The sequence below is a fragment of the Diabrotica undecimpunctata genome, chromosome 8 (assembly GCF_040954645.1).
Source record: "Diabrotica undecimpunctata isolate CICGRU chromosome 8, icDiaUnde3, whole genome shotgun sequence".
In the NCBI taxonomy this organism is placed as follows: domain Eukaryota; kingdom Metazoa; phylum Arthropoda; class Insecta; order Coleoptera; family Chrysomelidae; genus Diabrotica; species Diabrotica undecimpunctata.
Window position 1 is genome coordinate 105,966,550 of NC_092810.1, and position 24,345 is coordinate 105,990,894.

The window sequence follows — 24,345 nt, forward strand, 5'->3', positions numbered from 1 at the left end:
TGGTGATGTTATTACTTCCTTTTCACAAAAATACATTAAATGGTCATACTTTTTTTTTGTAAGAGGTATTTTTTTATGGTAAAGACATTTAAGCTGAACATCTTCAATGATAAAATTATTTTTTTTCTATCTCTTTCTAATAAATTTACTTTTCTAAAGGCCTCATTATATGCAATTTTAAAAAATATAATGTTTGGAACATATGTGCCGAATTTGACTATTTTAAATTTATTCGTGTAAACTTTATCATTGTTTTCATCTTTGTCAAAATTTATTGCTGCTTTTTCCTGAAGATCTTTCATATCATATACCTCATATTGGGATAACTCGTAAACAATATACCATGGCAATTTTCTTTTTGCTGTTCTTACAATAGTGTACCACTGATGGGGTGTATATATCGGTATGTTTCTTGAAGCCTTCTCAATAACACTATGGACGCTAAAACCTTCAGATTGTGTATGGCCTGGTTCAAGAAATGTATGGCGAATGGTTATAGAATATTTTTGTGACAGATAATTATATAAGGCAAATACGTATTTCTTACGATTCTTTCAGGCGCAGTTGTCTGAATAAAAGGAAAACTCTTTTGCACCATTCTTTACCTGACTTTTGAACATAGACTAGTAACCAGCTTTCTATTTCAGATGAATCTCTTTTTGCAATGGACTCATACCACATATAACACTGACATTCTTTAGTTGCCAAATTAAAAACGGTAAAGTTATAAGTGGATAATTTTAGTTTATAGTATGCCAAACCCACATTTGATTGGGGAACTGAAAGAACTTGTTGTAAGTCAAAAACAGCAGCGCATAAAGTTTTTTGTGTTGATGCCAATTCTTTATCGTTATTTTTAAGGTCTAGAGACAAATCCCTCTTTTGAAGATGCAAAGTGTACTGCTCTTCCATCTCAGCTCTTTTCTCTACAGACAAAATTTTCATACTTGTGTCAGGTATCGCACAAATCTTTATTTGGGTTGGAAAAATGAAAGTTTACACTCTGTGTTGAAAATCTGTCGATAAATACTTTCTGTAGTGGGCTCAGGAATGTGACTTTCTTTGCAAAAATCTTTATAAAGCATATACATTTTTGAAATGTTTAGAGTAGATGGTAAATATTTTTGTGCAGTAGACTTTCTGCAGTAATGACTCTCAACCGGTTCAAAGGAATTTATGTGATTTCTCACCGAATTCTTAATCGATTCATTCAGCAGCGAATTTTTACATGCTCTTCAACTATTACACCAGAACTTCCCATCTTTTGGAATACAGTATGTCCGCTTATACTTAACGTGTTAAGAAAAAAAGTTTTACAACATGATGCACTTGTTTTTTCGTTATATGTTAGGCGGTACGTATAAGTATTTTTTCTTCTACTAGGTATTCCTTCGCCTTCCGGTAGTTTTGATCTTTGGCGGCAACGTTGCTTGTCCTGAGCTCTCACGTGCTTAGAAATAAAATCACGCTGTCTATTGATGTCACCTAATTCCCAGAATTTTTTAAATATTACATTGCAATTCTCTTCTGAAAATTTCTTGACACATTTCTTTCTGCATTTCCGACAAGCCGGTATAATAGTTCTTTTGTTCTGAAAATTCCCTTTCCAGTTCATGTATTGGACTCCACTATTTCTGAAAGATTTAATAAGGTTTCTTCTCCAAGTGCCAATCTGTTTCTTGCTTTTCCTTGTTTTGATTTTAGGCTGAACATCTGCTTGATTTTCTTACATATTTTCACTACCATCGGAAGGAATATAATCAGGGTCGTCACTGCTGGAATTTGCGAATGGATCGTCGCTTATTTGAGCTTGAGCGATTGGCTCTTCTAATATAGTTTCTTCAACGTCGTTTTTACATTTCTAAAGTAACTCATTAATAGTAGTTTGTAAAGAATCAAAAAGTGAACAAAAATGTATGTCAGCTATTACTGTAGTTGTTTCATATGGCATTAATGATGGTGGGGGTTGAAGATTAGCGGAATCCGTCATAAGCTTTGCAAAAGTTTGCTCTTCGTAAATGGACGTACCTAAAAAAGTTAAATAGCTTTTAAAATATATATAAAATCTTTTTAACAAAAAATTGAACCGACGCAATAAAGAGACTGAAAAGTGAAAAATAAAATAAGCCTTCTTAGTCTTAATAACCAACTTGCTGAACTCATGTAACTAACTAATTTTGAGTCGGCGCCAAACAAACCGTCAACAAAGATCTTTAAATTACATAATAACATTGTTTTTTTATCTGACACCGACTCAAAATAAATTAAATTAGATTAGGAGTTACATTAGGTTAGTTATTAAGACTAAGAAGGCTTATTTTATTTTTCACTTTTCAGTTTCTTTAACCATCTAAAAAACTATTTAATTTGAATGAATCTTACCTATCAACATACTAAATTTTGAATGTGTTTCATCTTATAATGGCTGATGCAAACATCTTAGCTCACATATTTAGGGTTTTTCTGTTTCTCTGTTTTTTTCTGCAGGTAACTGACTATTATTTAAGACATGCTTTTCAGTTTCTTTAACCATCTAAAAAACTATTTAATTTGAATGAATCTTACCTATCAACATACTAAATTTTGAATGTGTTTCATCTTATAATGGCTGATGCAAACATCTTAGCTCACATATTTAGGGTTTTTCTGTTTCTCTGTTTTTTTCTGCAGGTAACTGACTATTATTTAAGACATGCTTAGGTTTGAGTGGTTCTAAAAAAACAAAAAATTAAATTAACACAATTTATTTTTCTGTCATCTTTATCTAGAATATATTTTTACGTAAATTTTTTTATGTTGTCGCTTGATTTACCATTTTATTTTACATAATGCATTGTGACTAAATTTGATTCTCGATAACAGTATACTTACCTCTTGTGTCACAGGCTCTCTTTACCAATAAATTAAATATTTTTTTTTCTTCTCGTAGCCATTTCGTTTATAATTCTTAACAATAATATTTTACAAGTCGTAAAATTCAAATAATTCTAAGTCCTTGACACGAATATTGTATGTCCACACAAATAAATCAGAACTATTCTATGTCCAAATTACACTACCGTCGTGACTTATTATTGTTCTGCTCTCAACTGACCCACTGCGAACTATTACACCGCAATAGAGAATGGAAGATGGTGGGAGAACCGTGAAGCTTGGACTTACAATACTTCTGCATGCAATAAAGGTGACTACAAGCTATCGAATGATGTTAAAAACGCAATTTTGAAAAATTTGGACATAAAATAGTTTTGCATTCAGGTGACGATCTATTACAAATAGAAATATTGCACATCAAATTAAATGTTAGACTATAAATAGTAAATGTTAAACTCAAATTTTGGGAAATAAAGATAATCAATTTTAAGGGACTTCAATCCCAAATAATACATATTAAAAAAATGTTTGATTTCAGGTAGATTTTACACATAATTCCTTATAGCTCTGAACTGAAATAATAAAAATGCACATAATTTCCAATCAATGGTAACTTTATTACAGACAAAAAAAACATTATGTAATGAACATTACAAGCTACACAGAAAATTAAAACGTATCATCAGACAATACAATATATCATACTTATATCGCAAGTATCATCAATATTATGGTGAATTATTGCCAACAACTTCTTCTTCTTCTTAAAGTGCCCTCTCCTCAATGGAGGTTGGCTACTACACTTTTAAACTCTTCTCTATCTTCAGCTGTTCTTATTAGCTGTTCAAAATTTAGCCCTGTCCATTGTCGGATGTTTCTGAGCCACGATAGTCTTTTCCTTCCTAGGCCTCTCTTTCCCTCGATTTTTCCTTTCACTGTAAGTAGGGCATATTGTTACTTATTATTTCTCAGTATGTGGCCTAGGTATGACGTTTTTCTAACTTTTACTGTGTTAAAAAGTTCTCTTATCCTTGCCTATTCTATGCAGCACTTCTTCGTTTGAGGTATTCGATGTCCATGAAATTTTGAGTATTCTCCGGTAGATCCACATTTCAAAGGCCTCCAATTTATTTACGGTTAATGTTTTAAGGGTCCACGTTTCAACTGCATATAGAAGAGTCGACCAGACGTAGCGTTTTGATAAACGTAGTCGAATTTCGAGTTTTATTCGAGAATCACAAAGCAGTTTTTTTATTTTTTCGAAAGATTTTCTGGCCTGTTCTATTCTCGATCTTATTTCTAGATCAGGATTTAGGCTGCTATCGATCCAACATCCCAGGTACTTAAATCTATTGACCTGTTCTAAAATGTGCCCATTTATTGTGCAAGGTTGAGGCACGTTTTGGTTTTTTCGGATTGACATCACTTTGGTTTTTTTAATGTTTATTTTCATACCAAATTGCTCACAGGTCGAGTTGGTCTTGTCGATGAGTCATTGTAGACCTAAGTCGGAATCCGCAATTAACACTGTATCATCGGCGTATTTGATACTGTTGATATTTACGCCATTCACATTGACTCCATCCTTGGAATCCTCCAATGCTTCTTTAAATAGAAACTCGGAGTAAAGATTAAACAGCAGAGGCGACAGAACACATCCTTGTCTAACTCCCCTCCTAATTTCTACTTCTGCGGATGTTGAACCTTCGATCTTAACTCTGGCGTTTTAGTTCCAGTACAAGTTTTTTAAGAATTTGATGTCTTTTCATATAAATATATCTTCCTGTTGGTCGTAGCATTTGTGGGCGAGAACTAGTAAACTGAACAGGGCTTCTCTCGTTCCCATGCCGGCTCTGAATCCAAACTGATCGTCTCCGATGATTGTTTCGCACTTTCTATAGATACGATTATGTACGATTTTTAGTAGGACTTTTACTGCATGACTCATAAGGCTTATCAGACAGAACTCATTGCAGTGTTGTGGGTTTGGCTTTTTTGGTAGTGGGATGAATATTGACTCCAGCGAATCTTGGGGTATTATACCTGTATCATAAATACGATTGAATAAAAGGACAAATATTTCGATATTTTCTTTGCTGATTAATTTTAACGTTTCTGGGTATATTCCGTCTGGACCTGGGCTTTTATTTGTTTTAAGATGATTAATTGCATTTATGATTTAAGATTTCAGAATTTTTGGCCCTTTGTTGCCAACAACTATATTATTAAAAAAATCATGATATTGGTGTTTAATTGCATTTGTTTCGCATAAAGATAAGAGTATGGTGCAGAAGCATATGTTGTTTTTAGTTCTAAATTTTCTAGTTAAGTAAACTACCCCTTTAATTGTCGACGCAGGTTTATTGTTTTGAACGGTCCTTCAAAACTAGTCTTCACTTTGAAGAAAAATTGACTATTCTTTTCCTCCTTCCAAAACCCTAAAGTTATTCCATGTGATTTTATTTCCGTCTTTATAAATGTTGAAATTGTTGTCAATCATCGAACATAGGCGTTTCAGGTTATAAAATCCATCAGTCCACATTTAATTTGTTTTGAATAGTGGTTCATTTTTCTTAGCTGACTGGATAGCGGTCACCCATTAAGCTGGTACATAAATAGGACCTCTTTTAAGAACTCGCTTTCATTGTTTTTCAATGAGGGAATGCATGTTATCTCCCTCGTTATGGGAATGTCCAGTATTTAGAAATGTATGTGTTATTTTAAGTATATTAAATTTATGCATTGCGTATACGTATAATACGAGTAAAAACTTATTTTTGTTCTGTCCGGAACAATTATTTGAATAAAACACGACGTTGCTGCTGTTTCCTATGTCCTATAGGTATTGAAAAAGGCATGTTCCAATTTCATTGGGACCACGATGAGCAATGCCCTCATACCAAATAAAACAATATCCCAGTCCTTTTCCGATATCTAAAATAATTGTGAAATTGAATGCAGAAATTCGTCGTTTATAATAAAATCTTGATATTTCACCACACGGAGTAGGCAACACAGCTTGCAAATCGAAGCATACTGTTATGCACTCTTCAGATTTGCTAATGCGGCGACTTTAGACTTTTTATTTCTACTTAACCCTCTAACAGGCCAAATCGTAAAAATTATCTGTTGAAGTTGATATTTTTTTTTTCAATTAAATATAGGCAATAATAATTTATTTTTCATTTTCTGCTAAAAATCTTGTCTAGAATAAGTGCTACGTGAGAAAAAGTGAAGACCATCTATAGACGGTCTTGTCAGGTTATGAGTAAAAAATAACTTTGATAGATGTTTATTATAAAACAAGATTTATTAAGAGAAATGAGTATATAACATGTTATTTTTGATGGTGGTAATCCCAAAAACAATTTTAATCGACTGTGCCGCATAAATGGAGGTCGCTTTTTAAACAAACAAACTGCGTATCAGATTTTTTACACAGCTTACACCTCTTCTTGCCTTTTCCATCAACTCAAACTGAAAAATGGTTTTCACCATCAAAACGTTCATCAGCAACTTGATGAACCGTTCTTTTTCCAATACAAGATCAACTAGTTTTACTAGAAGAACCAGGTTCACCATTTCGAGCTGATGATGGTCGACCTATATTTCGTTTTTCCTTAAAAGAAACAAGGCCAGATGCTATCTCTTCACGGAATTCTGTAAGAGATAGAAGCCTCTCCTCTTCACAACAGTCACTGGAATTGTTTGCCTTTTCGGCACGTAAACGTTTATATAGTATGAATGCGTTTGTGGCGGCCATGTCGACAAAATGATAGAATATTCGAATTATAATTTTCTGCTTTTAGCTCGAATGTGATATCGACCATAAGGCCATCCATCAAATCGGCTCTACCCATGGGAGCATTATATTCACGTATTATTTGTGGACAATCAACTTCGATGTGTTTCCTGTGCTTCCTGTTATACCGAGATACTTTTGCTATTGTTTGTATTTTTTAGAAAACCCTCTACTTTCTTTATTTATTTCACTATCAGTCGACAGTTTACACGCTGGTAAACGATTAGCTAAATAAAAAAATTAAAACATGTATCATTTTGAATAATAAAATCTACTGAAAATTTAATTACCTCTTACTGTGCCTAAACTATAAATTCCTCTTGCATGTAAATATACCAAAAGAGAAAGCGAAGTATAGAAGTTGTTACAATAGAAGATGTGATGCACGAAATTAGGAACCGTTTGTGATAAACGAACCACAACATTTGATGTTGCTCTTAGATCTGGTGTACCAGGCAAGACTACATTATCTCCAGCACCATTGTAGATCTTGAAACGATAGGAAAAACCATGTGAATCACACGGAACAAACAATTTCACACCCCATTTGTGCGGCTTATTTGGTTTATATTGACGCAAATGGTGTTTCGTTTGTGTAGGACAAATCTGTTCATAAACACAAAGTCTAGCCGTTTTGGGGATGAATCAAACATATCATTCAGTTTGTTCGCTATTCGAACAGTTTTGAAAAAGAACATGTTTCAATGTCGTATAGTTTTGAATTCGCACAAAAGCATTGTTTCCCCAATAACTATCTATGTTGGGATTGCGATATATAGACGTGTTCAGCGTTATACCAATGTAATATCCTATTTCGTCTGTAGTTGTGCTGAATGTTTTTATATTGTATTTATATTTTTTTCCAAAGCACAACGGTTTGTGTTTTCAGTAATAAGTTTAACGTCATCGTCGTTAAAAAAATAACTAAATAATTGCATCGGTGTTTGAAGCTGTTTGACTGTCCTAGGAAGGGATAAATTGCCACAAAAAGCCACCTCATTTACATGTAAACGTATTGAACGATTACGCTACGTCAATTTTGATAGCTTTTTTGAGTTTTTTTGATATTGCATTAAGAGCTGTAATAAAAAAGACAATATACCTAACGTATAAATATGTTTTCTATATAATCTTACCTTCTCCAGTAAAGCCACTATCATTAGGTTGAATTAATGGCCCGTACCTTCAAGAGTTGACATTGGAGATCGAGCTATTTTAGTTGGTTTAAAACATGCATTTGTAGAAGTGGATGTAGATGGTTCTTGTACTTGAAATGTTTCACTACATCATCAAAAACTAATGTGAAAGAAGCTGGTGGTTGATCAACATTCCTAATATCCATTGAGATGTTTATATCATTTACAAATGCATCAGTTAACTCTGTTTCAAGCATTTCCTGAATGCATTCGTCAATACCTTGTGATTTAGCCTCTGATACCTCGGATAGGCTGTAAGGCTTTTAAGGCTCAATACTATCATCAACATAGTCGGGATCCACAATACTATCGTCACTACTATAAATGCTATCGTCGATTGCAACGATATCAATAAAATCGAATAATTGTTATTCAGACAACTCTGCCAAATTGATTTTGTTCTTATGGTTACGATTTAGAAGATGCATCTATCACAAAAAAGAAAAACAGTAGAACAACAGGAACATAAGCATGTTTCTACGTACAAAAAGATAACAAAATTTCATACTGAAGGGAATATTTTTTATACATAAACCGGCAAGACCGTCTTGGTATTTTTGTTTATAAATTTTTTTAAGTGTTTTCATCTCTGCTGTTTCTAACATTCTTATTGTTCTCTCTGTATCAGGTCGTGTTTCTGCCGCATATGTCATTATTGGTCTGATGACTGTTTTGTAAAGTCTGCCTTTCATTTTTTTCCGATATTTTTATTTCTCCATACTGTTTCATTCAGGAAGCCTGCGGCTCTATTTCATCTTCACTCTGAGAGAATAGTATTCCATCGTCTGCATAGCACATTATTGTAAAATTGTAAATTATTTTTCTCCCATGTGGTATCTTTTTTTAGTTCTTACTTTTTTTATTATTTCATCCATAATCAGTATGAACAATAGAGGACAGTTAGTTCTTCTTCTACTTTTACTTTTATTATGTTGTTTTGGTAGATATTTTCGATCGTTTTGATTATTCCTTAAGGTATCCCTCTTGCATAAAATAAGTGGAAAACATCCTTTTTGACCCAGTCGAATGCCGTCTCAATTTCCACGAAACATAGATATGCCAGTTTGTTGTATTCTAATGACTTCTCTTGCAATTGCCTCATTATAAATGTAGTGCCGGTGCATGATTTTTGCGACCTAAAACCTTGTTGTTCTTCTGCCAGAATAATAAATTCATTTCGTATATTTGTTATCAATTTGATTGTTAGCTTTAGTATTGTGTTAAATTAATTCCTCTGTAATTTTCTGATTTCGATTTATTTCCATTTTCTAAAAGAGGTATTAGGATGCTTGATCTCCACTCTTAAGAAATCCTGTTTTTTTCTATTATTTTTTTGGATTAGTTTTAAAAGTTGTTTGGTCAGATCTGGTCCTTCGTACTTTATGGGTTTGTTCTGCATCCGTCCTCTTCTGGCGATTGTCTATTTTTTAATTTCCTTAATGTTTCCTTTACCTCTTCCTCCTCAGTATGATTTTCTTTGTTCGTCATCACCTCTGATCTCGATGGTTTGTCTAACTAAAGTATTCGTTTAATTTCTGATTCATTTATAGTGATTGTATGCCTGTTGTGTTTGTTGTGTTCTGTATTCTAAAAAGGTTTTCTTCTTTTATTCAAAAATTGTCTTTACTTCCTGTCTAAACCATGGTGTTTTTTTAATATGTTAGAGTTCGTTACTTGGCCCTCTCCAAGTAATTCTGCTGCTGCGTTAATTATGTTAATTTTTAGTTTTTCCAGCTTTCCTCGATGCTATCGCTTTCTAATATTTAATTCCCAGTGAACTTTTCTGATATTTTTTTTCTGTATAATTAAGTGTATATGGGTCGCTTAAATATTGTATACCGTGAGATATAATTAACCCTATCTACTTTTTTGTCACTATGTAGTGATCATTTTGTATCTTTCCCTTACGTCCTTTCGTATTACTTTTTTTCAGTTTTCTTATTCATTAGGTTTTCATATTTCTTTCGAAATAGGGTGGTACCAAAAATATTTTTGTCGATTTAAGAACTTGAACAAGTAGCCAAGCAAAAAGGCCTCCTCCCACCCTGGAATACAGTGGTAGTGGGACCATACGTGAACGGTCTACCCCACGCGTGCTTCATGTAGACAGTCGTTCAAGTAAATACGTACCTACTTGCTGCCAAGAAATGGGACGCGTTAAGTCGATTTTAAGTACTTATTTGAATTTAATTAAAAATATATGATGGACAATGAGAAAACATTGAAGTTTGTGAAGTTACGTAAAGCAAACATGTCTTTGGAATATATCTAGTAGTCAGTAAATAGAACAAACAATGAAAATGGATGATTTTGGTCCTTAAGATGTGAAGAATAAAATAAAAAATTTCATCATATTCCCTGGAACATGCTAAAATTGCAAAACATAAAAAGTCTGGTGCTGAAACATACATTCAATTCATTTTTCTCTCTTCTCTAAACCGCTATTCAAATTTAGTTATTGTACTTGAATAGTGAATGCCCTTCAAACTTAAATACTTGATTATAGTTACTTGTTCAAGTAACTTGAACGGCTACTCGACTTATGCAAGCTAGGCTTTAGGCGCACTCATCCATCGTCCAACTGTGGTAGTTGTTTATATGATACAATAAGTAAGAAACGAAACAAATATACTCACACCATTTGGAAAGTAACTTTGGTGGTTAACAAATTCTCAGGCGTGTGTGTAGACTAACAAAAAACTCACGTAAAAAAAAGTCAATCAGATAGTTTCAAATGCGCAGCATTCTTATCAGATGTAGGGACATCAGTTTTATTTAATTTTTATTGGGCACAAATTTCTTACAGACTTCTCCACCCAAAAAACTTTTAAAATTCTTTTATAGCACACAATTTTGAAAGCCTCAAAGCGATTTGAAAAACTTTTATCCACAATGCAAGTCTCAACGCCATAAAGTAAGACCGAAAACCCAGAATCGGCAAAGTAAGCGTTATTTTAAAAAAGGTAAAGTAAAGTAATTTTTAAAAGGGCACTAGTAGAGCTGTGATCCTTTTTGAATCAGACTGATTTTCTGGCAGAATTTTATGGTTATCTAAGTGAACCTGTAGTTGCCGATTTAAAATTTTCTCTAGGATTTTTGAAAACGTAGGTAGTATACTAATTGGCCGTATTTCATTAAAACCTGTCGGATTATTAGTTTTCAGTATCGGTACAATTGTAGCAACTTTCCACATTCCACTCTTATAATGCAAACATTGATAATATGTGTCAAATATGGTAATAAAAACGAAAGGCACATAATATTATTTGTTAGTGTATTTATTTTGTCGAATCCGGTAGCAGCACTCTTGATACTTTTAATGACATTTAAAACGTCACTTTCTTGGACACAATTTTGCACCTATGTCCACACAAAAATTATTATTATAAAAGGTGTTAACTGTTAAATCAGGATTCATATTAGGAATACAATTTATAAAGTATTCATTCATTGCCGAAATATCACTTAAATTTCCGTAGTATTTTCAGTATCTCTACCAAGACTGATCAATTTTAAGGAATCCCAAAGATCTCTTCCGTTTTTATTATCCAATTTGTTTGAATAGAAGGCTTTTTTTCACTTCTGACTGCTAAAGTAAACATGTTTCTAATCGTTTGTATTCCTCCCAAATTTGCATGTTTTTGTATTTTTTGTACGTACTTTGTGCCTTTCTCTTTTCATAATACGTAAAGTATCAGTCATCCATGGTGCATAATTTTTCGAAATTTTATAAGTTACGTAGCGAGCATGACGATCCAGAAAGCATATTATATAATTGACGTTATTACCTGTAAACATGATTTCTGAGTTAAAAAAGAAAGAAATTTCTTAACTGAAAATTAAAAGAAGGTTTAATAAAGCAGAATTACTTAGTAGAAGATTAGTAACTTTACTACTGTTTACTAGAGAACATACAGTTATTAGATTGCATTTTACTAGAGTTATTGCAAACTAAACTACTGATGACTGGTATAAATCATAAATAATACAATGGGTGGTGGCTACAAAGTATCTGTAACTATCATGTGAGTTCTTTTAGAGCCTACGTATTTGAGCATACATATGATAGTACTCTCAGATTGGTATTTAACATTAATGGGTAATTTTAAAGTACTTTAGTGGGTAATTTTAAAGTACTTAAAATACAAAGGATTGTAAAAAATAAACTATTTTTCAACTGTTATTTTATTTTCAGATTACTATTTAACTGCATTTACATGTAAAACTTTCCCAATATTTGCTTTTTTCCTTCATGCTAGAAGATGAGTTTCTCATTCTTAAATCCAGCTTTTTGGAGTAGTTGACCTAAAATAAAACAAATTAAAATTATATATTTTATGCAGTATTAATATTCCTACAGTGAATTGTCTATTTTTTAAACTAGGTCACTAATGAAAGATTGAAGCACATGAATTACGTTTCTACCGGAAAATCCTGAATGTATTATTTACAAAATAATTAACAATCAACGAAGTCATGAGAAAAATACCAGAGACCTTAAAAACAAATAAGTTGTAATACTGGGAAACTATTATAATTAAAAAATATACATTTTAATTAATCATATAAAGAAAAAACCAGAAGAAAAAGTATAGGAAGGAAAAGAGTAGTATATTTGCGTATCTAGTGGATCTAGTGGATAGTATGGAAGTACATCAAACATATTTTCGGAGCTGTAGAATTTTATGAATAGTCATGATCATTGCTATCGTTTATTGGAAAGATATTACGTAAACAAAAAATAAATTTAGGTTGTTCTTGTTATAAAAATTAAAGCGAGAAAAAAAAGTAGGGTGGAAAAGGATGAAGGAGATATCGTTTGGGATTTTTGCCGGTTAGATCCTTTCGGATTATGTCGGCGCCAATTGGCACTTTAAACCTTTTTAAGAAATCTAGTATTTACTAACTCAACGTGACTGATAGCTTTACGTGGACTACAAATCATGGTGGCGACTTGTTATTATTTTTAGAAACGAAAATGTCGTTAAAACTGTTTAAAGCAAAGGAAAATAATAACCAACACAATAACGTACCTGAATTAAGACACGAAATAGAAATCAGTTTTCAGGAAGTAGAAATAGCCATAAATTCACTCAAAAATAGAAAGTCACCAGGACCAGACGGAATAACCAATGAGTTTCTAAAATACGGAGGAGAAAGTATAATCCTAGAGATGACAAAACTTATAAAAAACTAATATTGCACTGCAACATACCAGACGCATGGAGAAACAGCATAATGCTACCAATGTCCAAAAAAGAGATAAAGAAGACCCTAATAATTATAGAGGTATAAATCTACTCAACACCGCACTTAAGCTTAACACAAAAGTCCTAATCAACAAAATCAATAAACGAACATCTGTTCCTGCGTAGACGCTGTATTTGTACTAAGACAAATCACAGAAAAGGCAAGGTACAATAAACCAGCATATCTATGTTTTATAGACCTGACAAAGACTTTCGATCGCATACAAGTCTAAGACACCTACTATATAGAAGAAACATACCAATCAATATTATACAAACCATCGAAAACACATACTTCCATAATTGAATAGAGGCAAAGATAAATAGAAAACTAACACAGTGTATACCAGTACAAAGCGGAGTCAGACGGGGTGACTCGTTAAGCCCACTTCTCTTTAATATAATAATGGACGAAGTAATACAAGCAGTACGTAGAAGTCGTGGATACAGAATGGAAATGGGGAATGGGAAAAAAGAAATCCAAATATTCTATTATGCAGACGACGCCGCATTAATCGCCGAGACAGAAGACGAGCTCCAAGATTAACACACATCTTTAATACAACAGCCAAGAAATACAATATGATAATATCAGTAGAAAAAACCAAATGTATGACAACATCTTAATACCCAGTATGATGTAAAATAGAAATTGATGGAAAAATAATAAAGTAGGAAGCAAGGTTTTGATATCTGGGAATAGATATAACTAGTTGAAGAGGAAGTACGACAACAAAGCTTACAAGCAAGTAAAGCGGCAGGATCTCTTAATTACACAATCTGGAAGAACACCTAAGACAAGACACAAAAACAAGAATCTATAAAGCAGCAATTAGACCTATATTAACATACACGGCGGCGACAAGACCTGACACATCTAAAACGAGACGACTACTAGAAACAACAGAGATGAAAATACTCCGACGAATATCAGGGAAAAGTCTGTTGGATAGGAAGAGAAGCGAAAACATGCAAGAGCATGCTATATAGAAGACATAATTTGATGGGTGACAAAACGGAAACAGGAGTGGAACCAATACATCAGTAGAATGGCAGAGGATAGGATAGTACGAATAGCAGGAGATAAGTCACCAAATGGACGAAGAATTATTGGCAGATGGTGCGGCAATTTAAACAATTTAGGAGGCTAATATTAAAGAAGAAACAGGCTTTAAAGCCTACATACAAGAAGGAAGAAGGAGAAAAAGAAGAAGAAGAAGAAAATGTCATTGTTTGAGCCGAAAATTGAACTCGTACGCTCTACGATCTACGGCCTCCACTTAAGGGATAGAGAACTAAATAGTAACTAGGCATGTTAAAACCGTCTTTATTTTGATTTAGACATAAATATTGAACGAACAAAGGCTGAAATTTAAGATAAATTAATTATTTGGGATGTTCTATATGTTTTATAGATATTTATAAAAAAATCAAAAAATAGAATCCAAAGCGTGTACATACTTTTTCTTCCATATCTAATCGTGCTATTGCAAAAATTAAACCTTGAACCTCTTTAATTTATACCCTGTGTTTCGGCCTGTCATACCTTATAATTTATAGAAACCAAATCCTAAAACTGCACAATACGAAGATACTTATAAACAAATCAAATATATACCCTAATACGAACAGAGGAAAAATACTTTTATTTTGTAAATATACTTTACAGAAGGTCATAAGAGAAAGATACAGAAATTCTTCCCCAGGGGTTGAAATATTGAAATATTTTTACCACAGGGAAATTATGCTTCTACATGTAGCGGAAGAAATACTCTCCACTACCATATACAGGAGAAATAATGAAAAGATACCAGAGTCATTTCAGGTATGATAAATCGACAATTCATCAGATCGCAACCCTGGGACAAATTGCAGAAAAAACCGTGGAACATGGCCTAGACACTTACCACATATTTATAGACTACAAGGCAACCTAAGACTCTGTAAATAGGGAAATGTTCAAGACTAACTGAAAAACTGAAAAATAGAGCACGACTCCAGGAAAAAGCGTCTAAATCTTTTAAAAGGTTCAATACGTAAAACTGTTTAAATGGTATACTGTTTAAACTGATATTGGAAAAAGTATGTCACACATCACAACCACTGGTTCAGTATACAACAAATCAGTGCAAATTCTTGCCTATGATAATAATATCAATATTATTGGTTAAACGAAAAACGCTGTACGAGAGACATAGTCGCACTAAAATGAGCAGATGCAGAAAAAGCTTGATTATAAGTATCAAAACAACGAAATACATGAAAATAAGCAGGCAACCACAAATCCTACAGCCGCTTGTAAGAAAAAAAGATATCATCGAAACAGTTTGATGACATGAATTTTTTATACCTGGAAGTGGTCGTTAAAACTGAAAATAACGCTACTGCAGAGCTGAACAGCAGAATTTGGCCAACAGAAACTATTTTGGGCCCAATCTTCTTTTTGATTCCTAATTTATATCGAGAAATACGAAGAACTTTACAGAACGATAATACGTCCAATCCTAACATATGGCTTAGAGATTTGGACTCTAATAAAAAAAATGTTAGGACGTTTTGAAAGAAAAGTACTATAGAGCGGGTGAATGCCAATGTAGTCTGGAGAAGAAAATACAACTTTCAGCTTTATAAAATACACCACAAACCAGATATCGTAAAAAACACAAAGATAGTACGTGTGAGGTTGATAGGATATGTAATGCAAATAATGGAACAAAGTGACCTGTTAAAAAACGCTTCTTGATAGACCCATTGGTCAGAGAAAAAGAGGAAGATACAGAACAAGGTTTTTTGATAACATTAAAAGAATATGGAAAACATGAAGGCAAATAAAAAATTGGAAGAAAAAAAATTAAGCATATGACACAAAATTCTAGAGAAACAGTCTTTATAGTTAAATACGAGAAGGAGAACAAGAAAAGTTAACATCTGTTGTTGTGATCTAACGTTCACATTGATTTTGAAAAGCAAAAAACAATGAGCAAAATGAAGAGTAAATATTTATAACTGGCCTAGCCCATTTACTAATAAGTCCTGTTTAAGTAAGATGGGTATAGCAAAATTTATTATGGAATAAAAAAAATTGGAAAGTTTTCTTGCGACATTCAAATTATATTTAAATAATGTGGAAACATACCCAACTTTCCAGCAGATCGGTTCCACCAATTTCAAGGATTCATGGTTACGTCTTCCTCTGCAAAATACAAATTTACTATTTAATTAAGTATTCAATTATAAATGATGATTTAGTGAAATAAATTAATTTCTCCTAATATGAAGGGCTCGATAGGTGCGCCATTAAATGAGCGCCATTAAATTCTTTGAATGACGACTTATGACGACGATATTTTAGAGTACCTAAACTCTGGGAAAAAACTATTGTAGTATGGCGTAAAACAATGTATAAACTATAGCATACCGAATAAAAACCAGCTTAGTTCACACGTCCAGGGGAAAAAACCAGCGATGTCATGTAAACAAACCGACTGATGCAATATTCGTTTTTAAGAAACGTGCCAGTATTATTGTAACCGCAAAAGTGTAAGTTCTTGTTTGTTTGTGTGATTATTGATTAACAGTTATGGCTAATAGTGATTCGGAGGGGTCCGTTGAGAACAAAATTATGCCTTAAAAAAAAGGAAGAGTACCGGCCGCATGTCAGATATCTCTAAAATGTTAAAGTTATCGACTAACGAAGCTAGACAGCCTTGTAACCGCTTAAGGTTAAAGTGCTTTGAGGTAATTATTGAGGCGCACAGAAAAGAAATGTCGAGAAATTGTAAAGTTGTTTAATTAAGGTCTAATCTGTCCAGCATAGAAGGCATCTTTGAAACGAGAATACTGCTGGTTTCCATGATACAAGTTATGCGTATCGAGATCGAGTTCGAACTTATGATATTCCGGTGTGTGCTAAAGCTTTTTGTTCCATTCATGTAATTACAAAAAATAAAAAAATAAATTATATAGAGGAAAGCCTCAAACGAAGTGGTGCAGCTTAAAAGGACACACGTGGAAGCATAGTGCAACACATAGGAAGCTCAACGACATCGCTTATTTACCGGTGGAGCTTACAATGCAAAAAAAAATGTTAAACCTCTTTCAGAAAAGCATCTGAATGGTAAAGTGTTATACGAAACGTACAGAAAATTTTTAATGAGGAATTTAATATTGCTTTTGGATACCCCAGAAGTGACACATGCGCAACATGTGATGAATTTCAAATTAAGCTTAAAAGTTTGACTGATACTGATGAACTTGGAAAATTAACTGTTTTGAACGATTTGCGTAAAAAAATTCTGAATCATTCTATTTAAGAAAAAGGCAAGCCAAAAAATCTACAAAAAAGCAACAAAAAGAAAGCCATCTGCATTGATTTTTCAAAAAATCGTCGGGTTAGTGCTTATTTGTTCCATACCACATTTTCTACTTTTTCGGGTTAGAAGTTGTAATGAAACATTGCCAACATAATAATGTATGTAATTTGGCCCTGATAACTCTAACAGCCAAGACTGTTCTGTAATACCATTGTAACTTTGTGCCATATTATTATTTTATAGGTTATTTCAGTGCTTAAGTGTTCCATATGTAAAAGCCAATAGAAAGCCAGTATTTCACACGCGCATTCGATGCCTCGGTGCTTGTTTGTGCCATGCCAGTGTTATATGCACTGAGTTGAGGTTAACGTGTCTTACTTCTTGTATGGTGGCGAATGGATGTGATAAATAAAAGTATAAAACGGATAACATAAAATAAAAGTATAACAGTGATTCAAGTTCAACTTCTTTTGATGGAAACAGACAAAATACAGAGAGTTCTACAAAAATGGTATCAGAATGTGCCGAAAAATGTATAGAAGAAAGCTCAGCTGAAAATAACATGGAAAATCCAGATGTCCAAGCAAGCAACAAGAAGACTTCTAAAAAAACAAGAAAGCGATTGAGAAATCCTGAGAACTGGACTAGAAATGTAAAAAAAGTTCAGCGAGAACATGTGCTTCAATATAAGCACGAAAAAGAAGTTGACCATACTCCAAGACAATGTCAATCCAAGTGTTTGAAAACTTGTACCTATCAATGGATAGAAAGTTATATTTAAAAACTTTTGGCAACTAAGTGATAGCGAAAAAGACGCATTTTATTCAAAATTTTGAATAATTATTACCTTGAGGTTTTAAAGAAGCAAATTAGAGTATGTGTATGCAATAAACTGTGATCTAACTGTAGAATGATACATACCTATAAGATATATAGAAACGCAAACTAAAATATTTTACTTAAAACGTTATAAAATAATTCAGTTTTGTACTTCATTGCATATGGAACAAATGTGCGAATTCCTGTACTAATTTTACTTTTTGTTCCATAAGCAAAGGTTTTTATTTTTTTTTTTTTCAAATTTAAAAGAGTCAGTAAAAATTTGAAGGAATAATCCAACACACCATTTTAAATATTTTTTTTAGAATTAACATCATTTTCCGGAGTTTTAAAATAAACGAGTAAATATTACCAAAATATTTAAATGTAAATATCTCAAAATCAGAATTTGGCATATATGGAACAAATAAGTACTAGCCCGACGAAATGTTTTAATTCCGAAAATTACCACTAACGATGTGAACTATAAACGCCAATTATCTATGTATGCCTTTAATGTACATGTCCTCTCTTCTGGTTAGTCTATTTTTTATACCTATCAAACGAAGTTGCATTGTTTTTTTTTCCATTTTATCAATTATTACTTACAGGACCATGTTAAAGAACTGAAAATCTTCTACGACTCTGCAGGAGGACAAAATAAAAACTTTACTATTTTTCGATTTATTCATTTTGTAGTAAACAACAAAGTTAATTCTTCTTCTTCCTATGCCTTCCCTATTAACGGAGGTTGGCGACCACATTTTTAAAAGTGTCTCTGTCTTTAGCAACGTGGAATAATTAATCTACAGTCACGTTTGTCCAGTCTCGAATATTCGCAGCCATGACTTCCTCTTTCTACCTATTTCCTTTTTGCCATCGACTCCACCCTTGCATGATGACCTGCAGGAGACTATATTTATCATTCCTCAGTATGTGTCCAAGGTATGCAGTTTTGCGACTTTTATTGTTATCAACATTTTTTTGTCTCGACCCATCCTTCTCAGTACTTCCTCATTGGTGACCCTGGCAGTCCATGGAATTCTCAATATTCTCCGGTATATTTAAAGTTCAAAGGCTTCAAGCTTCTTAACTATTTGCGCTTTTAATCTCCATATTTCTACCCCGTACAATAGTTGCGACCAGACGTAACATTCAACAAACCTCAGTCTCAGCGCAGTATTCAGATATTTGCCACAGAACAATTGCTTGAATTTTAAGAACGCTGCCCTTGCCATTTCTATTCGTACCCTGATCTCTTGGTCTGGATCTAATTCTGTGTTATTGCAAGCTCCCAGATATTTATATTTTGTCACTCTCTCTATTTGCTGTCCACCGAGAGTTAGTTGTTCATTATTTATTAGACTCCTTGATACTATCATAAATTTGGTCATATCTGTGTTGATGTTAAGTCCCATTTAAATGCATTCACTATTTATTGCATCTAGTAAAGTTTCTAGTTCTTCTATACTCTCAGCCATAATTACCGTGTCATCTGCAAATCTCATGGTGTTTATGATTTCTTCACCAATTTTTATTCCCTCTTTTCTTTCCCATAAGGCTTGTATGAATGCTGAACACTGACTGTGATTTTCCGTTGTAAATTTTCCCTACGGACAGTCGCATTTAACACCTAAATATGACTTACAGCATTGTGACCTAGTTCAACCTTGACTTGCAGCGCTCTTCCATTGTACAGCATTATTTTATTCGTTTGTAACGTTTGACTTATTGCACTTTTATTTTGTTTGATATTTGTGGATTGTACTACGTGTATCCAAGTATCGAAAAATGTATTCATCAAAAAATCGATAAAAATTGAAGCGTTTCTCCCCTGTAGTCTTCATTTTACAATTTTGTTACAGATGTGGTATCTGTAGATGATTTTCAGAGCAGTAGTGTTCGAAATTTTTATGGAAGGAAATACGAAGGTTTTTACCTTCAGCTTTAGAAGATATTCGGATAAGATCCTTATTCCCAGATTCGGCTGCGTACTGCAACAGTGCTCGAAAATGATCATCATTCCGAAGTCGTTGTTCAGACTCTGGTGTAATGAGGATCCGTCCCGAATCAGTTTTACCACATAAAGGTATACCTTGTTTGCAACAAAAATTACTCCATTTACGATAGAGATGAGTTTCTTTCGATTTTCTTGTTACTGTCTCTTTCTTTCAGAAGACAACAGCTCATCGACTGAAAAAGCCTTTTAATTTTATGATATCAAGGAGAAAATTAAAAAGCCAGACCACGAACATATTGTGTAAAATATACTAATATCATAAAATATAAACTTGTTTTTATTAGATGTAATTAAAAAATTTAATTTTCATGACTGTTTTAAATTAGTTTCATAAATATTTCCTTACTGATTAGTTATGAAGATGATTACTGATAATTATGTACCAGTCAAATTTTAAAATTTGAAAAAAAATTGGGCGTTATTTTTATTGTATAATGTCTTTGGTTTAGCCAATTAGCCTGAATTTGAGAAGTGGTTAACTAAATTATATCAAATAAACAAAACAAAAATTAATTAAAATATAACTATTATAAATATACACTTTTGGTAAATCGTTAATTTTTAGTCGTCAACTTCAAAAGGATACACAAATATTACAAATTAATGGTCAATAGAAAGGTAATTTGCTAAAATCTACCTACAGACACTTTGTCGATGAGTCTTAATAATATACAACACAAATATAAGACAGTAATAATTACCAAATTACAAAACAAATAATTAATGATGCCATACCTTCTTGGCGACCTCGATCCAGTTATTGCCATCTGAGTGAGCTGTCTGCTTTGGCCACCAACAACAATGATGAACGGAAATATTTGTTAAACACAAATATCGAAATTAATTACAAACGTTAATTGGTGTAAAAATTTAAAGATCTCACCTTGCTTTTGAAATCCTTGACGAGAACGCTGACAGTTTCCTAAAAATATAACAAAAGATTTATTATATTTTTCAAACATTTAACAAAAGTTAAGCTAACATTTAAATTATTTGGTTCTTTTATTTAAAGTACTTTTATTTATTATTTATTTCTATTTTCTATACTTTACTTTTTTAGTTACTTTTTTATTAAAATTAAATTCTTAATGTCTTCTAGATATTACACAGATAAGTTTTTTTTGCCCACAGATAAGTTATACAGATAAATTTTAGACGACTAGGTATACCTTTTTTGAGCGAGGTGCTACATATATAAATTCAATTAACCTTCAAGGGTCTAATAATAATTTTACAAATTAGAAAAATAGGTAATTAAAATGGCACATGCATTATTTTGCCCACACAATTACCTAATATTAATAAAAAAAAATATCAAATATGACTATAAATTAAAAATTTGCAATCAGGCCATAGATTTAAAAAATATAACTTTCATTATTATTACATAGAGGAAGTTTGAGATAAATTATTGATGTTTGATGAATGCGGCAGTAGGTAATTTCATTTATCGATGGACAAAAGCAAATAAGTCAAAAATGTGCTTTTTACAGGACAAAATGGTAAAAATGATTTGAAGTGTAAATAAAATGAAATTTTTGCAAAATAGTTGGCTCTATTTGTTTAAAATTATAACAAAACATTGTCTAAATAGTTTTTACGTCATACTAGTTTAATATTGTATTTTTATTGCTTAGTTACCAACTACGTAATAGTGGACTTTATGCCCGCGCGGGCATACAGATACAAACAAAAAGATAACTTATTAGAAACATCTTTATTTAACAACATTTCAAATTGGCGATGTTAATATTCTTATTTACGATTAAAGTCTTCTTTACCATTGAATATTTGGACCACAGGGAACTCGGAGAAAATGTTTCGGCGAGATCGGCAAAGTATACAAGTAGCACAGTTTCACTAATGTGTTCTACATGGTTTTCTGTCATCCAGTGCTGTAATTTTTCATATTCCTTGTCGTAGAAATCTCTCAACTTATGTGGTAGTAACTTTTGCGTTGCTTTTTCGGCCTTTTTTTTTAATTTGTTTAGATATCTCAAAAATATCTTGCATTTTCACGGTTTTAGTTTGACAGCATTTCCGTAGCGTAACAACATAACACGGACGATAAAATGTCTACTGGTAAATATATTGTCAAAATGAAATCGAATGTTCGGATTTTTTAGAACATATTTATTTGTAGATGCAATAACAAACTAGTATGACGTAAAAGTTTGTATGAACCGCGGGTATTAATAGATGTATATGCCCTCGGGCGACTTACAAACCCGAGGGCCTCTGGCCCGAGCTCGCTTTAACATCGCCATCTGGGCATAAACATCTATGTAATACCCTTGGTACATAAATAACTATTATCGAATTATTGGAGTATTTTTGGTATTGAATGACGTATATGGTTAGGCACGATATGTTTGTCTAACATATGTTTAAGATCAATGAAAAGGTGAGGTGAGGTGAGATGGTAAGGACATAAGACTGATCTCAAACTTATATCTTCAACAAAAAGCAACAGTACGATTCGAAAATGAACTGTCCGAGATCTTCACAGTCGAAAAAGGAGTTATACAGGGTTGCATATTGCCAACGGCATTATTTAACATATACTCTGAAAACATCTTTAGAGAGGCCTTGGACGAATCAGAAGATGGGATTGCTGTAAATGATCAACTGATAAACAATATTAGATATGCAAATGATACAATGTAACAAATACAGCCCAAAAACTAAATTGAAAGCAGAGAAAAATAATGATCATTAGTAAGAACACCAACATAAACGCTCAAGTTACAATAGACGATACACCGTTAGAATGAGTGGAAAAAATATGCTATTTGGGCTGCAATATTAAGGATTCTTAGGATCGCAGCTATGAAATAATAACTCGTATTGAAAAAGCCAGAAGCTCTTTCAACAGGAAGATTCTCTGCAACTTATCTTTAAGTATCAATATACGCAAAATAATTCTAAGATGTTACGTCTTAAGTATCCTCCTCTATGGAGTAGAAAGCTGGAGCCTTACAGAAGATGCCATAAAAGATTAGAGGCATTTAAAATGTGGTGCTACCGACGTATGTTGGGGGTCTCATATATACATTACACAAGTAACATAACTATTCTCCAGAGTCTAAGAAAAGACAAAGAAATTATTAACACCATAAAAAACAGAAAATTGGCTTACATCATGCGTACTGATAAATACCGACTTCTACAGTTGATTGTACAAGGCAAGATTAAGGGTAAGAGATGCCCTGGACGTAGAGGTATATCCTGACTGGCCAATCTTAGGAAGTGGTCTACTGGTCTAACGGCAACTGATCTATTTCGAGCTGTTGTGAATAGAATAAGATGGGTTAATGTGGTCGCCAACAACTCTAGAAGATAGGCACATTTAGAAAATAAACGTCCGATGTTATTACGTGATTTTATTGTATTTATTTATCACAACATTTTGTGTAAACCCCTTCGATTTGTTTATTTTACATTATTTAAAAACACTTATTAAGTAAACCGTCGTCAATAATATAAATGTTCATATTTTATGGACCGTAGTTTAAAAGTTAATTTGATTGAATTATATGGTTTTGTCGGTCGCAGCGGCGCATTTTTTAGAGGAGGTATGTATAAAAAACTTAATATCATTATTTTATGACTTATTTGCTTATGTTGCCCGATGATAATTTAACAAAACTTATTTTACTTAACCCTGTACCAGTAAAAATATAGTTTTATTGTTTTTAGATACTGCGGTACACATGTTAAAAGCTGCTGTTATTTTAAAAATGTTTTATACTAACTTTATTTATTGCACTTGTGTAGTTCACAGGATAAGTAGAATTGCAGAATAAATAAGAAATTTGTTTCTGTTGGTGATTTATTTTATAAATTTTACAAAAAAATTTCAGTAAAGGCTTCATATCTGCTCCGAGATTGCAGATATATAAAGACAGACTGTCGCCAAAGTGACCAATCACGACACAGATTGTCACTTTGGCCGGCCAATCACAAAGCTCGTTATTAACTGCTTTGTCATTGGCCTCAAGGCGGAAGATTGCTGCGCATTCTCAAACACTAAGTGTATAAAATAGCAGCACATCTTCCGATCGGGATCTAG

General features: G+C 32.8%; 1 protein-coding gene across 1 annotated transcript in view; it reads right to left on the reverse strand.

Annotated features, from left to right (window-relative positions):
- Nucleotides 1–12,046: 12,046 nt before the first annotated feature.
- The window catches only part of prom (prominin), a 614,595-nt gene continuing 602,296 nt past the window's right edge, over nt 12,047–24,345 (reverse strand). Inside the window, exons 21-24 of the mRNA XM_072540698.1 lie at nt 21,157–21,195; nt 21,009–21,053; nt 16,258–16,314; nt 12,047–12,177 (exon numbers count right to left, since the gene is read on the reverse strand). Of these exons, the coding sequence (XP_072396799.1) occupies nt 12,150–12,177; nt 16,258–16,314; nt 21,009–21,053; nt 21,157–21,195 (169 nt within the window). The 3' untranslated portion in view covers nt 12,047–12,149. The remainder of the gene's footprint in view (nt 12,178–16,257; nt 16,315–21,008; nt 21,054–21,156; nt 21,196–24,345) is intronic.